This window comes from Acipenser ruthenus, chromosome 56 (assembly GCF_902713425.1).
Source record: "Acipenser ruthenus chromosome 56, fAciRut3.2 maternal haplotype, whole genome shotgun sequence".
NCBI lineage: Eukaryota > Metazoa > Chordata > Actinopteri > Acipenseriformes > Acipenseridae > Acipenser > Acipenser ruthenus.
In genome coordinates this window covers 6,075,441-6,092,493 of record NC_081244.1, presented here as the reverse complement: position 1 = coordinate 6,092,493, position 17,053 = coordinate 6,075,441, and the positions used below count along the sequence as shown (strand labels likewise).

The 17,053-nt window shown below is 44.4% G+C and overlaps 1 protein-coding gene across 3 annotated transcripts in view; it reads left to right on the top strand.

Annotated features, from left to right (window-relative positions):
* otud5a (OTU deubiquitinase 5a) overlaps nucleotides 1–17,053 on the top strand; it is a 30,827-nt gene extending 13,774 nt beyond the window's left edge. Inside the window, exons 3-8 of one of the 3 annotated variants that reach the window (XM_059017358.1) lie at nucleotides 7,824–7,888; nucleotides 8,554–8,710; nucleotides 9,748–9,905; nucleotides 12,743–12,931; nucleotides 15,526–15,721; nucleotides 16,673–17,053. In XM_059017358.1, coding sequence (XP_058873341.1) covers nucleotides 7,824–7,888; nucleotides 8,554–8,710; nucleotides 9,748–9,905; nucleotides 12,743–12,931; nucleotides 15,526–15,721; nucleotides 16,673–16,794 — 887 coding nt within the window. In that variant the 3' untranslated portion in view covers nucleotides 16,795–17,053. Of the gene's footprint in view, nucleotides 1–7,823; nucleotides 7,889–8,553; nucleotides 8,711–9,747; nucleotides 9,906–12,742; nucleotides 12,932–15,516; nucleotides 15,722–16,672 lie in introns of all 3 variants that reach the window. The other 2 variants (XM_059017357.1, XM_059017356.1) reach the window with 2 other exon arrangements.

The window sequence follows — 17,053 nt, the reverse complement described above, 5'->3', positions numbered from 1 at the left end:
AACAGGGCCTAAGAATTAGTTTTATTATTATTTGTTTATTTAGCAGACGCCTTTATCCAAGGCGACTTACAGAGACTAGGGTGGGTGAACTATGCATCAGCTGCAGAGTCACTTACAACTACGTCTCACCCGAAAGACGGAGCACAAGGAGGTTAAGTGACTTGCTCAGGGTCACACACAATGAGTCAGTGGCTGAGGTGGGATTTGAACCCTGGACCTCCTGGTTACAAATCTTCTGGATTGGTGATTTTACTTGTATTTAAAAATCTGCTTTGTCGACCAAAGTTAATTTCCTTGTAGTGCTGACACGTGCAGTTTGTTTTATTCAATTTTACACTAGGAATAGTTCAGCAGCCAAGCTAAAAAAAAAAAAAAAAAAAAAACCCTGCTGGATCCTGGTGTGTATTTCTTAGAATCTGATGGTTTTAGAACTCAAGAAAAGAGCTTTCGATGGAATTTCAGTGTCTAATTTTTTTTTTTTTTTTTTGCAGTTCACCCCTGATAAAGCTGCTTAGAGCAAGTGACAAACTCTGCCATGCCTTTTTTCTCAAGGGGCGCCAACTCTGAGTAAACATATGTAACCAATCAGACAATTATAAAAGCCCTCCATCATTTTGTGTACGTTAGTATTTGTAAGTGCAGCATTTAACTCGACAGCTCTGGCCAAAAGTTTTGCATCACCCTATAGAATTAACTAATTTTGCTTTATAAAGTCCAATGAAAGCTGCTGAATAATGTCCCCTTGTTAACATATTGAATCACACACCCTCTATATAGAATGAACTCACTCAGCTTCATAGAGTCCAATGAAAGCTGCTGAATAATGTTCCCTTGTTAACATATTGAATTCCACCCCCTCTATATAGAATGAACTCCCTCAGCTTCATAGAGTCCAATGAAAGCTGCTGAATAATGTTCCCTTGTTAACATATTGAATTCCACACCCTCTATATAGAATGAACTCCCTCAGCTTCATAGAGTCCAATGAAAGCTGCTGAATAATGTTCCCTTGTTAACATATTGAATTCCACCCCCTCTATATAGAATGAACTCCCTCAGCTTCATAGAGTCCAATGAAAGCTGCTGAATAATGTTCCCTTGTTAACATATTGAATTCCACACCGCTTTGTAGTTTTCCAGATACTTAATGGAAAAATGTGAATGAAATGTAAAAAGAATTACCAAGCCAAAAGTCTCCTAAAAATGGTTTGTTTTCTCATGCATGTAACCTGAAATACTGCTGTACTGCTTTTATGGCTTCCGGTGGACTTTTGCGATATCATGTAGTTTATTTGATTACATGATGTTAAGTAAAAGATTTAAATTATGTTCATATAGTTGTTTTTTTTTTTTTTTTTTAAAGATGTCTCCTTCTTAAAATTCTAGGTGATGCAAAACAATTAGCTGTAGCTATACATACATTGCCCAGCAAGCAAGTGGTTAAATATGTGCGTTTAGATTTGCCAAGCGAAGTACCTCGTTGTGAACATTTGACAGCAATTGAACGACCAATTTGTGCTTTAAAGAACTCTTGTTGTTTAGAAACAACTATTCCAGTGTTTGAGAGAGAGATTGGAATGAGAGCGCTTAGAATGATATCGTCTCAACTTAACTTTATATGAAAAACCGACAGGGATCGGAGGATGACCTCTGAACCTTCAGGTCTCCTGAGCAGTGAGGGGGAAAAGCATTCGGGCATTCGTAATTGGGAGAAAATCGTATAGAAAAAATAAGTGGACACACAATTAAAGTATATATATACACACACACACAGACTGCTGTGTGAAAGTCTTCGACACATTCAGGAGTTGCAATGTATATGGATGTTGTGAGCATCAGTGGTTTACTCCGGGCCTCTGCTGGTGTTTTCTGCTGTTGTGGGAGCTTTGTCTGTTGTTGATGCATTTTGGTTTGGGTGGGGGAGGCCAGGCTTGGCGTTGAGCGGTCTTTGGTTCGCGTCGATTAGGGTCTTCAAGAACTTCTGATCAAGGCAACAGAAGGTGAAGTGTGTGCATGGGCAGCTGGTGTGAGGTGTTGTGGTGGCGAGTCCATCATATTTAACCAGGGGTTCACAACAGGGGGGGGGTGCCCCCTAGGGGGGAGAGAAGCATTTATTTATGTATATAGAGATAGACAGATATCTCAATAGAAAGGCCATTAAAAATCCTTTAAATTGATGTTAGGCACAGCAGAGTCGGATAAACAATGCACGATTGAGACGCGAAAGACTAGAAAAATGTCTCAGGCTTTTGCACAGCAGTGTGTGGTTTTTTTTTTTTTTTTTTTATTTCAGTTGAGTTAATAAAAATTGCAGAACTGGTAAAGATTTTATTGAAATTGTTTCTTGAACTACAACCACATTCAACCCAGGTGGTTCAGAGGAGCTGGGGTCCCCGGGGAGAAGCACAGAGAGATTCTCTGCGCCTCGTGGGATTGTGTTTACCGTAGATGAGTCAACGGCTTTCTGGTTGGCACAGGGGAATTTCTGATCGCGCTGAAACTTTCCCCTGTCCTGCATCGCTGCTGCACTATAGTGGGGAAGAGTCGAAGCCTCTGTGGTCTGCCAGATGAGTGGTGTGCAAGTTCATTTGAATACGACTCATCTTGCCCTGGATAAATAATATTTTGCCACTTTGATGAAGTAGTAAAAAAAAAAAAAATAGTAGTGTGACCTTTTTTTTTTTTTTTTTTTTCAGCTGAAAAGTTTCAGTTTCAATGAAAACATTCGCTCGGAGAAATCCCCCCCCTGCCGCCACGCCTTCTGAACTACCCCTGATTAAGCTTCTCCATTCCAGACCGCTGATCAAAACACAACCTGACGACATGGCTTTTTTTAGTGTGCTTTTTTATATATGCGTGTGTATATTTTGTTTTTCAAGAGTGATGCTTTTGAAATGTAACTGAATTGGCGCGACCTGAAGACTGAGCAAGAAAGAGTGAATTGTCTTGTCAATCCCACTTCGCAGAGATAGTTTGAGCTTGCCATTAGGCCTGCCCTGGACTGGAGGGAGCACCCTTTCTCTTAGGGGACAGAGGGAGCACCCTTTCTCTTAGGGGAGGGAGGGAGGGAGCAATTCAGTCTCCACGCCTCAAGCCTGCCCTGGACTGGAGGGAGCACCCTTTCTCTTAGGGGGGTGAGGGAGGGAGCAGTTCAGTCTCCACACCTCAAGCCTGCCCTGGACTGGAGAGAGCACCCTTTCTCTTAGTGGGGTGAGGGAGGGAGGGAGGGAGCAGTTCAGTCTCCACGCCTCAAGCCTGCCCTGGACTGGAGAGAGCAAGCAAGTTATCTGATTGAGATGAAATTATGTTAATATATGAGAATCTGGGGTGGGGGTGTGGGAGGGAGGTGTGGAGCTGTCTGTCTGTCCGTCTGTCCAGACAGACCTCTCCACCACAACACACACAGCCTATTTGTACACATGATGCACAATGGAAGTAAATCATAGTGATGTATTTCTTCATGCAACTGATGGCTCAAGTTTTTGTATTTAGAGTCCTGGCAGGGAGGGGTGGGGCATGTTTACAGATATAGAAATTAGCTACACACACACACACACACGCACACATAGTCACTTTTTTTTATTATAAGCACTGCCTGCTTGACTTTTGTTACAATTTCAATCTAGGTCAGCAAAGCGTAGGATTGTTAACTCATAACCTAACTTGGTAAATATTGACAAACACCACAGATAACGCAACCTCTGTGACTTACTTCCTCTTTACTTAGAAAGGGCCTCTTCGACTTCCTTTTGTGTGTGTGTGTGTGTGTGTGTGTTTGTGTGTGGTTATCTGTAGATTCTGCAAAGAGATTTGGTGCGAGATACTGATGCCCTTGGTCAAGCTAAAGAGGGGGCAAAGAACTGAATTGCCACTCTGTAAAACCATTTGGGGTTGGGCGTCCCACCTTTCTAGAACGTTGACCTGTTCTGCAAGCCCTATCATAGGGGGCTTGGTGGTCCGGTGGTGAAAGAAAGGGGCTTGTTACCAGGAGGTTCCTGGCTCAATCCCAATTCAGCCACTGACTCGCTGTGTGTGACCCTAAGCAAGTCACTTCACCTCCTTGTGCTCTGTCTTTCAGGTGAGACGTAAAACAAACAAGCTCCTATTGGAAGTGACTCTGCAGCAGCAGTTGCTGATGATGCATAGTTCACCCCCCCAGTCTCCAAGTTGCTTGGGATAAAAGCGTCTGCTAAATGACTCAATAATAATAATAATAATAATAATAATCTGTACTGCAAAGGTCAGTCATTGCTGTAAAACCATTTGGGCTTGGTCATCCCACCATTTATAGACCCTTGTCCTGTCTGTAAGCAGACAGCCCATTCGACAGTCTTCATTTCCCTACAGTTTTAGATGAAGCTAAAAAGTCAGGTTTGAGCAGCTTGGTGGTTAAAGAAAGATGGCGCTGGGCTGCAGTGGGTTTGAGCAGCTCAGTGGTTAAAGAAAGATGGCGCTGGGCTGCAGTGGGTTTGAGCAGCTCAGTGGTTAAAGAAAGCAAGCAAACGTGTGCAAGGCACAGCATTCATTTTCTGCAATTGCCAACACCTGTGCACCAAATGTTAATCACAAATGCTTTATAAAAGATAGTGTTTATTTATATATATATATATATATATATATATATATATTTATTTTTTTTTTTTCACGTCTGTAGTTCGCTTTGAAGTTCCAGAAGTGTGAAGTGAGGCGGGTTTGCAGGCTTATTGTTGAGCTGTCAACACTGGGTGAACTGCGGTCACGCCAGCTCGCGTAGAGCCGGATCAAAAACAAACTTAGCAAATGTTTTGTTTTTAATTCAACACGGGCCCCCTATTCCCCCCCCCCCCCTCCTCGCCACCCCTCCCCAAAACTGTGGCCTCAGCTTAAGGTGAAACCACGAAAGAGGAAATTGACTCATGAATTCTCAGAAGTTTTGTGGCGGGGTCATGTGACTTGCTGGAATGAGAGCCCAAATTGGTTCTCATTTGCATATCGGGCCGCACAGAGGAGGAAGAGGGGGGGGGACAAAGGAAACCAACATCGCTTGTTTACATCTGCGGCGTTTAACTGACTCATACGAGGCTGCGTTGAAAGAAATAAGACCGCCAAATTGTCCTGCGTAGCTTGTGTTGTATATTTCTACAGGAAACGTTATTGAAGTGATCAGGATCGGGGTGGAGGGAGGTTGGGGGGTTGGTGGAGGCTGAGGGAGGTTAGGGGGGTGGGGGTTGGGAGGTTGGTGGAGGTTGGGGGCGAGGGAGGGTGGGGGTTGGTGGAGGGTGGAGGTTGGGGGTTGAGGGAGGTTGGTGCTTGGGGGTTGAAGGAGGTTGGGGAGTTGGTGGAGGTTGGGTGTTGGGGGTTTTGGAGGGGGGGAGTTGGGGGTTTGGGGCTTGGGTTGGGATACATGGAAAAGTGCTGCATTTAGCATGTTGCGTTTTTATGTCTCCTTCGGTCATTTATTTTAATTGCATTTTTTTTTAGAAATGTTAAATTGTGTGTGAACTCTATGGAGTTTGAGAAGTTGCCCTGCCCCTTTCTGAGATCTGAGCGGATCACAGTTGAAGTTATTATTTACTCTCGCCAACCTTTTTCGCTGCTGTTTCTGAGATGTCATTTTTAATGAGCGTCCTCCTCTCAGCTGTACTTTATTTGCCTTTCTGTTATTGGTCAGTAACGGAACAGCTGACCCCCCCCCATTTGAATACAATGGGAGAGCAGTGTCAGGTTAACTTTTTATACTGTTCCATTATGAATGGTCTAAGGTCTGAGCGGATACAAACACAGTTTGCCGTCGACACAGCCATGCCTTATTAAATACGTGACCCTCCCCTTTTTGTTACTGAATTTAACCCAGCTAGTAGGCACATTTTTAAATGTTGATTGATTGTTTAGGGCTCACCTCAGTTTTTGCATATCCCCTCTCGTCCTGGAGTGAGTCACTGAAGTTTTCTCTTGCTGTTTTTTAAACGTGTTTGCAAAATAACTTTGAAATGCTACCCGGAGTCATTTCATATATATCCTGTTCGCTTTATTTTCAGTGTTTACTTCATTAGAAAGGTCGAGTTTTACAGTGTTTACATGTAGGTGTGCAGCTCTGGTCAAAAGTTTTGCATCACCCTATAGAATGAACTAATTTTGCTTCATAAAGTCGAATGAAAGCTGCTGAATAATGTTCCCTTGTTAACATATTGAATCACACACCCTCTATATAGAATGAACTCACTCAGCTTCATAGAGTCCAATGAAAGCTGCTGAATAATGTTCCCTTGTTAACATACTGAATTCCACACCCTCTATATAGAATGAACTCACTCAGCTTCATAGAGTCCAATGAAAGCTGCTGAATAATGTTCCCTTGTTAACATATTGAATCACACACCCTCTATATAGAATGAACTCCCTCAGCTTCATAGAGTCCAATGAAAGCTGCTGAATAATGTTCCCTTGTTAACATATTGAATTCCACACCCTCTATATAGAATGAACTCCCTCAGCTTCATAGAGTCCAATGAAAGCTGCTGAATAATGTTCCCTTGTTAACATATTGAATTCCACACCCTCTATATAGAATGAACTCCCTCAGCTTCATAGAGTCCAATGAAAGCTGCTGAATAATGTTCCCTTGTTAACATATTGAATTGCACACCGCTTTGGAGTTTTCCATCTACTTAACGAAAAACTGACAAATTTGAAATCTAACATGAAATACTGTACTGCTGTTATGGCTTCCGGTAGATACCATTTTTGTAGTATCGATAAAAGATCGAAATTCTGTTCATAAAGTTTTATTTTTATTTATATGATGTCTGTCCTTTTAAAATCTAGGTGATGCAAAACTGTTGGCCATAGCTGTCCAGTGACACTTTGCATTTGCCTTTATCAGGGTACAGAACAGACAAAAAATTAGACAGCTTCCCTCCCCTCCCCTCTGAAACCTGCTTATTGTCTCCAAGCGTGACTGATTCACTGTTCTAGCTTCCGTTTCTGTCTCTCCCTTTTGATTCAGTATCTGAACTGAAGAAAAGCTGTGCAGGCACTTTATAACACGGACATTTTATTCAGCATTCGTTTTATAGCTGAATAAACATCAGGCCTATTGTGTGGTTATCTTTCCGAATGTATTTACTGCGAGAGGAGCTGCAGGTTTCTCAGAGAGACGAGACGCTCCAGCAGCCGAACCCAGGGCCAGCCCGTCCCCTCTTCCCCTCGCCCGACCCGCTCTCTCCTTCTCGCACTTGGTTTGCTCGTCTGTCGCTTTGAACTGAACTCCCGACCGCCGTGTAGCCAGGCTATTTATAGTTTAAAAACTGCTAATTAAAATGACGAGTGGGAATGTTACCTTTTTTATTTGTAAAAATATAGCGTTGATTACATGGTGCTTTTATGCATGGTTTTGCTTCACTATATGTGCATTATAGAGAGGGAGTTATTTTAGTTTGTGTTTTAGTATAGCGAGGGGGCTGTGTGTGTGTGTGTGTGTGTGTGTGTGTGTGTGTATACACACACACACATATATATATGTGTAGGAATGTATGTATGTATGTGTATGTATATAACCAGGGCGACTTACAATTGTTACAAGATATCGCATTATTTTTACATACAATTACCCATTTATACAGTTGGGTTTTTACTGGAGCAATCTAGGTAAAGTACCTTGCTCAAGGGTACAGCAGCAGCGTCCCCCACCTGGGATTGAACCCACGACCCTCCGGTCAAGAGTCCAGAGCCCTAACCACTACTCCACACTGCTGCCTATCGTGTGTGGGTGTGTGTGTATATATAAGAAAAAAGCATTTTATATTTATGTATTTTTTCATATATTTTTTTTTTTTGTCTTCCAGCTGACCAAGTATATGGGGACCAGGACATGCATGATGTGGTCCGGAAACACTGTATGGACTACTTGGTAAGAGTCCTACTTTGCATGTTTGCACGCGTCCAGAGAACCTTATCCAAGCTTTTCCAAACCTGGTATCATCTTTATTTAGCATAGGGTATTGAGAGGGTCACATTCAGGGCACAAAGTTTTGCATCGCCTAGAATTTTAGGATTGAGACGCTAATTTTGAAATATAGGAACATCATTTCGATCTTTTATTTAATGTAATCGAAGAAACTACAAAATGATAATCGCCAAAAAGTCTACTGGAAGCCATAATAGTAGTACAGTAGCATCTCATGTTAGATTTTTGTCAGTGTTTCGTTAAGTATAATAACAGAACAACTGAACCCATTCTTGAAAACAATGGGAGAGCAGTGTCAGGTTGTTGTAAAATGAACTATAATACCATTGTTCTCAGAAATACATTTAAATTAGTCATTTAGCAGAAGCTTTTATCAAAAGCGACTTACAGAGACTAGGGGGGGTGAACTATGCATCATCAACTGCTGCTGCTGCTGCAGAGTCACTTCCAATAGGAGCTCGTTTGTTTTACGTCTCAAGGAGGTGAAGTGACTTGCTCAGGGTCAGACACACACAGCGAGTCCATAACTAAGCCGGGATTTGAACCGGGGACCGGATTATTATTATTATTATTATTATTATTATTATTATTATTATTATTATTTCCAGATGAAAAATGCAGACTACTTCTCTAATTACGTGACAGAAGATTTCACTACATACATCAACAGAAAGAGGAAAAACAACTGTCACGGGAATCATATAGAGATGCAGGCCATGGCTGAGATGTACAACAGACCTGTGGAGGTCTACCAGCACGGCACAGGTCAGTACAGCACTCTGAGCACGCCCTGAAACTAGCACAGGTCAGTACAGCACTCGGAGCACCCCCTGAAACTAGCACTGGTCAGTACAGCACTCTGAGCACACCCTGAAACTAGCACAGGTCAGTAGAGCACTCTGAGCACGCCCTGAAACTAGCACAGGTCAGTACAGCACTCTGAGCACCCCCTGAAACTAGCACTAGTCAGTACAGCACTCTGAGCACGCCCTGAAACTAGCACAGGTCAGTACAGCACTCTGAGCACGCCCTGAAACTAGCACAGGTCAGTACAGCACTCTGAGCACGCCCTGAAACTAGCACTAGTCAGTACAGCACTCTGAGCACGCCCTGAAACTAGCACAGGTCAGTACAGCACTCTGAGCACCCCCTGAAACTAGCACAGGTCAGTACAGCACTCTGAGCACCCCCTGAAACTAGCACAGGTCAGTACAGCACTCTGAGCACGCCCTGAAACTAGCACAGGTCAGTACAGCACTCTGAGCACCCCCTGAAACTAGCACAGGTCAGTACAGCACTCTGAGCACCCCCTGAAACTAGCACAGGTCAGTACAGCACTCTGAGCACGCCCTGAAACTAGCACAGGTCAGTACAGCACTCTGAGCCCGCCCTGAAACTAGCACAGGTCAGTACAGCACTCTGAGCCCGCCCTGAAACTAGCACAGGTCAGTACAGCACTCTGAGCACGCCCTGAAACTAGCACAGGTCAGTACAGCACTCTGAGCACGCCCTGAAACTAGCACTGGTCAGTACAGCACTCTGAGCACAACTACTTAGAGACTAGGGGGTGAATTATGCATCATCAGCATCTGCTGCTGCTGCTGCAGAGTCACTTCAAATAGGACCTTGTTTGTTTTACGTCTCATCCAAATGACAGAGCACAAGGGGGTGAAGTGACTTGCTCAGAGTCACGCACACACGCACGCACACGCACACACACACACACACACACACACACACACACAGGGAGTCAGTGGCTGAGCCGGGATTTGAATATATATTTATATTTTGTCTTTGATCAGAACCAATCAACACGTTTCACGGCATTCATCAGAACAACGACGAGCCGATCCGAGTCAGCTACCATCGCAACATCCACTACAACTCTGTGGTGAACCCCAACAAAGCCACCATCGGGGTGGGGCTGGGGCTGCCTGGCACCAAACCTGGGGGGAGCACTGTAAGTATCGAGCTGCTTCTGTGATAGAGCTTTTATTTTACAAGAGAGTTTACAAACGAGAGGAGGCCCCATTCGGCCCATCTTGCCCGTTTTGTTTGTTAGTAGCTTATTGATCCCAGAATCTCATCAAGCAGCTTCTTGAAGGACAAGCACTTCCTTTTTTTGGACCCTGAATTGCACATAAGCCAGGCCGCAGGGGTCGCTGGTGTGCGGTGAGCCAGGGACTGTTATTGTCCAAAAATGGAAATAGAGTCCTCCTGTTGCATAGCGGTTTGATCCATTCCTGATTTTACTGTTTCTAATTGAGCTCTTAGTAAAACCTGGAGTGCATGAAACTGCTTTGCAGTAGGAGACTTATTTCCACCCCTTTGAGACTACTGTTTGATACTGTTTTTGGACATTGGATATTGTTTTTGGTTGAAGGCAGCTTGGAAAAAAAAAAAGTTGCTGATAGTCTTTTACGTAGTCTATCTTCAATGAAGTGCTCCAGTAACCAAGTTCTTGGTTGTACAAGTACAACACTTGACAGGAAACCAAGATTTGCAAAATGCTGAGCCGGAAGATGAGAGTTAGCAAGATCCATTGTCACCTGGTAGTTTCTAAAGAATAAAAAAAACTAACAAACTGCTGTCTCTTGTGTGAGCTTTTCCGTACTTGTAATCTCAGCAACTGGGAAATCACACAAGCCCTGTGTGCAGCTCTGGCCAAAAGCTTTGCATCATCACTCTATAGAACGAACCAAATCTGCTTCATAAAGTCGAATGAAACCTGCTGAAAAATGTAACGTTACCATGTGGCCAAAAGTGTTGCATCACCTAGAAATGTAGAATTGCGAAATAAAAAAAGCTATGAACTTCATTTATATCTTATGTTTAACATCAGTTAATCAAAGACACTACAAAAGTCTACTGGAAACCATAATAGTAATACAGTATTTCATGTTATATTTCGACATGTCACATTTTTTCAGTTTCTGGTGAAATATATGTAAAACTACAAAGCTGGTATGTAATTGGACAAAGGCATCTGGCAAAATTTAAATAAATTTGTTGCAGTGGTTAGAGAAAGGGGTTTGATACCAGGAGGTTCAAATCCCAGCTCAGCCACTGACTCCCTGTGTGTGCGTGACCCTGAGCAAGTCACTTCACCTCCTTGTGCTCCGTCCTTCGGATGAGACGTAAAACAAACAAGCTCCTATTGGAAGTGACTCTGCAGCAGCAGCAGCAGCAGCAGTTGTTGATGATGCAGAGTTCACCCCCCTAGTCTCTGTAAGCCGCTGTGGATACAAGCCTCTGCGGATACAAGCCTCTGCTAAATTACTAATAGATAAATAAATAAATAAATTCAGTATGTTAACATCAATCAGCAGGTTTTATTCAAAGCAAAATGAGTTCATTCTACAGGGTGATGCAAAACTTTTGGCCAGAGATGTACGCTAAACCACCTGCCGTTTTCAACGGATCTATAACTTCAGCTTTTAACAAAGAAGTATAGTAAGTATTTCATTAGTTATTAACTTCTTTCATTTATTTCCGGTTGGTAGGATGAGGTATTTGCATGCTGGTGCTGCTGTCAGTGGTCGTGTTCTCGACTCTCATTTTGGTGGTTAGCTCCCTTTACAGACAAGTACTTTTGGTCAAATAACCATCAAAGGGATGGTGCTGGTAATCATCTGACATATAAATTTCACAGTGTCAGGTTCGGCCCCTTCGAGGCGAGGCTGTCTGGAGCTCTTCAGCTGAGGAGGGGTCACAAGGTCGACCTTTATTAATCACAATTTATATCTTAAATGAATTGCGACTTGAGTTGGAAGTTTGTTCTTTCTTTCTTTTTTTCTTTTAAAATAGTTTTAATAAATTCAGCGTCAAGCGTTTCCTCTAGAAGTCTTTCTCAGCGTCTTCAATAGAAACACTGAAAGAAACTTCATAAATTCAACGGCAAGCGTTTCCACTAGAAGTCTTTCTCAGCGTCTTCAATAGAAACACTAAAAGAAACTTCATAAATTCAATGGCAAACGTTTCCACTAGAAGTCTTTCTCAGCGTCTTCAATAGAAACACTAAGAAACTTCATAAATTCAACGGCAAACGTTTCCACTGGAAGTCTTTCTCAGCGTCTTCAATAGAAACACTGAAAGAAACTTCATAAATTCAACGGCAAACGTTTCCACTAGAAGTCTTTCTCAGCATCTTCAACAGAAACACTGAAAGAAACTTCATAAATTCAACGGCAAACGTTTCCACTAGAAGTCTTTCTCAGCGTCTTCAACAGAAACACTGAAAGAAACTTCATAAATTCAACGGCAAACGTTTCCACTAGAAGTCTTTCTCAGCGTCTTCAACAGAAACACTGAAAGAAACTTCATAAATTCAACGGCAAACGTTTCCACTAGAAGTCTTTCTCAGCGTCTTCAATAGAAACACTGAAAGAAACTTCATAAATTCAACGGCAAACGTTTCCACTGGAAGTCTTTCTCAGCGTCTTCAATAGAAACACTGAAAGAAACTTCATAAATTCAACGGCAAACGTTTCCACTATAAGTCTGTCAGTCTTCTAGTAGAAAATAATCTGTAGAAAATAATGTAATTGTATGTAAAAATAATGTGATATCTTGTAACAATTGTAATAATAATACAACCTCGGATGTTGGGAGGCCTCTTTCAGGTCAGGATGTTGATGTCTTTCAAAACATACTTCAATCCGAGAGTCACACTTTTGTAAATAGCATCTTTGGTTAGGTCTGTACCCCACCCTCACCTGTTCCCATCCATCTCCAGCTGGCTTCTGCTTCATTGAAACAAACTCTTCCCTGCTGACTCTCTCCCTGCCTCTCCTCCAGCAGTACGCAGACCAGTCGCTCATGAAGAACGCAATCAAGACCTCGGAGGAGTCATGGATCGAGCAGCAGATGCTGGAGGACAAGAAGAGAGCCACGGACTGGGAGGCCACCAATGAGGCCATCGAGGAGCAGGTGGCGCGAGAGTCTTACCTGCAGTGGCTCCGTGATCAGGAGAAGCAGGCGAGACAGGTGAGGCTATGAGGAGGGTATGATGTTAAATATACAGCTATGAGGAAAACAACCAAGTCACAGTTTAAGGGATATGAAGATGCTTGTAAATTAACTGAAAGAACGTGAATTTGCGGAAAGCGTGGCTCTGGAATATTTACTTACCCTTCCTAAATGAAAGAAAGCGTGCTTTATCATGATAGCACGGTGGTAAACAGGGCCTAAGAATTAGTTTTATTATTATTTGTTTATTTAGCAGATGCCTTTATCCAAGGCGATTTACAGAGACTAGGGTGGGTGAACTATGCATCAGCTGCAGAGTCACTTACAATTACGTCTCACCCAAAAGACTGAGCACAAGGAGGTGAAGTGACTTGCTCAGGGTCACACAGTGAGTCAGTGGCTGAGGTGGGATTTGAACCGGGGACCTCCTGGTTACAAGCCCTTTTCTTTAACCACTGGACCACACAGGACTTGGTGAAAAACTTTTAAACAGCGAGTCTAAAATAAACTGTGAGTGTGAAAATAAATTGGACCCGACGCGCTGAATAAATGGACCGCAAAGGGTTAAAAAAAACTAAAACACACGTTTTCTTACCAAAGTTATCGTCAAACGAAACTGCACAAAACAGCGCCCCCACAGTACAGTTCAGTGCATTGCAGAGGCATTTACGGGAACGCGTTCTGTTTCGCTGAAGCCCTCACTATAGAGGTGCAAGGCTCGGGCTGTCGCTTATGATTTAACAGCAACGCTCTGGTGTCTTCGCATCTACTACACGCAGTCTCACCGTGACCACCTGCCAGAGCACCTCAGCCACCTCCTGCGTCTAACCCCCTGTGCTGTGTTATGTATGTGGTGCACCTGATATAACACCTTGAAACCACACTGACCCAGCAGAAACTTTCATGAAATCGACAGTTTCCCGTAAATGAGGCGGTCTCATTGGAAGAATAATAATAATAATAATAATAATAATAATAATAATAATAATAATAATAATAATAATAATAATAATTAATTAAGTCTACTTTTAATATCAGTCAATCAATATTTATTTTCTATAGCGCCTTTCATAGTGGACCACCATCATAAAGAGCTTGACAAGATAGTGAAGGACATTGCATAGTACATTAAATACAGTGAAATACAGGGCACAGTCCATTAAATACAAACAGTTATGCAGATGCAGATACATTAATACAAGGCTAGGGTGTGAATTCTAAACACTGTGGATGTGTGTGTCATACAGAATCACAGGTGTGAAAAACCTGAAATAGCAATTTTAGACAACAGCTAATAATAGATATCGGGCTTGAAGAGCATTGAAAGCAAGAGAGAACAAGCCAGTCTTGAGAGCTGATTTGAAGCGACTGTGGGAGCCCTGAAGCTAAACGAGCGTCCTCTCAGAGTGTGGGGTGCACTTTTGCTTGGGGATAACAAGCAGGCCAGAGTCGGAGGACCTCAGCTTGCGTGGGGGGCACACAGCGGGTCTGCAGAGACACACTCTGGGCCTGTGTGATGAAGGGCCTTGTAGGCAAACAGGAGAGCTTTGAAAGTAATCCTGAAGCTTGCAGGTAGCCAGCCAGTTTTAATCGATCAAAACATCTGAATCTTATTGTGTAAATGGTCAGGTTTTTTGTTGGAGTTGTTGCAGTTTTCAACGATGAATTTGACTTTATTTAGTATTGATAGTCCTCCTTTTAAATTTCCAATTTGATATCAACGTTTGAAATGGGAGCTTTGAAATGTTTACTATGTAGATTTTTTTTTAGGTGTGCATATCAAATTCAATACCTATAAAATGGCTTATTCTTTCCCCCCCTCCCCCTCCTCCCCCTCCCTCTCTCCCCCTCTCCCTCTCCCCCCTCCCCCTCTCCCTCTCCCTCTCCCTCTCTCCCTCCCTCCCTCCCTCTCTCTCCCTCCCTCCCTCTCTCTCCCTCCCTCCCTCCCTCTCCCTCTCCCCCTCCCTCCCTCCCTCTCCCTCTCCCCCTCCCTCCCTCCCTCTCCCTCCCTCTCCCTCTCCCTCTCTCCCTCCCTCTCTCTCTCCCCCCTCCCTCTCTCCCCCCCTCTCTCCCTCTCTCCCCCTCCCTCTCTCCCCCTCCCCCTCCCTCTCTCCCCCTCCCTCTCTCCCCCTCCCTCTCTCTCCCTCTCTCCCTCTCCCTCTCCCCCTCTCTCTCTCTCCCCCTCCCTCTCCCCCTCCCTCTCCCCCTCCCTCTCTCTCTCCCTCTCTCTCCCTCTCTCCCCCTCCCTCTCTCTCCCTCTCTCCCTCTCCCTCTCCCCCTCTCTCTCTCTCCCTCCCTCTCTCTCTCCCTCTCTCCCTCTCCCTCTCCCCCTCTCTCCCTCTCCCCCTTCCCTCTCCCCCTCTCTCTCCCTCTCTCCCTCTCTCCCTCTCTCCCTCCCCCTCTCTCCCTCCCCCTCTCTCTCTCCCTCTCCCCCTCTCTCTCTCCCCCTCCCTCTCTCTCCCTCTCTCTCCCTCTCTCCCTCTCCCTCTCCCTCTCTCCCTCTCCCTCTCTCCCCCTCCCTCTCCCCCTCTCTCTCTCCCCCTCCCTCTCCCTCTCTCTCTCTCCCTCTCCCTCTCCCCCTCCCTCTCTATCTCTCTGTTTAGCCTCGGAAGGCGACTGCCACCTGCAGTTCAGCCACAGCTGCAGCCTCGAGTGGATTGGAGGAGTGGAGTGGGCGGTCCCCCAGACAGCGGAGCTCCGCCCCCTCCCCGGAACACCCGGAGCCTCACCCCGACACCGCGGGGAAGCCCCCCTCTCCAGCAGGGGCCGCCCTTCTCGCACCCAAACCCCCCTCACCATGCGCTCCAGGTCGGAGCACAAGAAATTTCTTCACAAACCCTACCTGTCCTGCACCCCCATTAGCTGCACAGGCAGGAATCGGACTTCTATTGTACAGAGCAGGGGTGTCGAACCCCAGTCCTCACGGGCCGCAGGGTCTTCTGGTTGTCAACTTTAAGCTCTCAATTAACTGAATTGATCCAGTTATTTGTTCAATTGGACATTTTTCATATTTTTACAGCTGACCTATAAAACACTGAGGCCTGGAGAGAAGTGTTGTCCAGCTAATCAAATAATTAGACAGATTTTAAGTCAATGTCAAGTTTTGATTCCCTTATCAAAGTTTTTACCGCTGTGTTTTCTAGCGTGGTAGTTTTTGCATTTTCCCTCTTGCCTGTCCCAGGGATAGAAATAAGTCTCCTGTTGCACAGCAGTTTCACCCATTCCAGGTTTTACTACCAGCTTGATCAGCCCCCAGTGTGTATAGGAAACAAGCTTGGGTGTGGCTTATTATTAAACTACTAGTAAAACCAGGAGTGGATCAAACTGCTATGCAATAGGAGGCTTATTTTCATCCCTGCATTACCATCAGAGGGTATCATTTTAAACTCCCACTGCGTTGCTGTCCCAGGTTTACCTTTTCAAATCTTCAAATCTATATTGTAAGTGAACTTGGTATGCAGTGGGAGTCTTATTTATTTCCAGGCCTGCTGTACTAGCATATTGTACTCTCTCTCTCTCTCTCTCTCTCTCTCTCTCCCTCTCCCTCTCCCTCTCCCTCTCCCTCTCCCTCTCCCTCTCCCTCTCTCTCTCTCTCTCTCTCTCTCCTCTATTAAAGATACAGACATATTTAAATAACAGACACATAGATACGTCTTTCTACATACATGTATGATGTAAGCGTCTGATTTTACTGGACCCTTTTCAGCTTATGACACTGATCTATTTCTCTCTCTCTCTCTCTGTCTCTCTCCTCCGCAGGTCTGGCAGAATGGGAGGATGACGAGATCATGGCTTCGGTCCTGGCTGCGTCTCAACAGGAGTACCTGGACAGCATGAAGAAGAACGCAATGCACAGAGAACCTTCACCGGAGAACAGCTGATACCCCAAACAGAACTGAACCCCCCCCCCCAGAGGAAGAGGGGCAGAAACATCTTTATTTCATCATGAGAACTTCCAGACAGCCTCTCGATTCTCCCCACCCCACCCCACCCCACCCCAGTATCATAATCCGTGATCTACCACCGTCTCCCCCAACCCCTCGCCTTTTTATCTCTCTTGTTACCTAGACACTATCGGACTTTATTTAGGTGCATGTTTAAATAAACAACAAACAAAAACAATACACGGGGGGGGGGGGG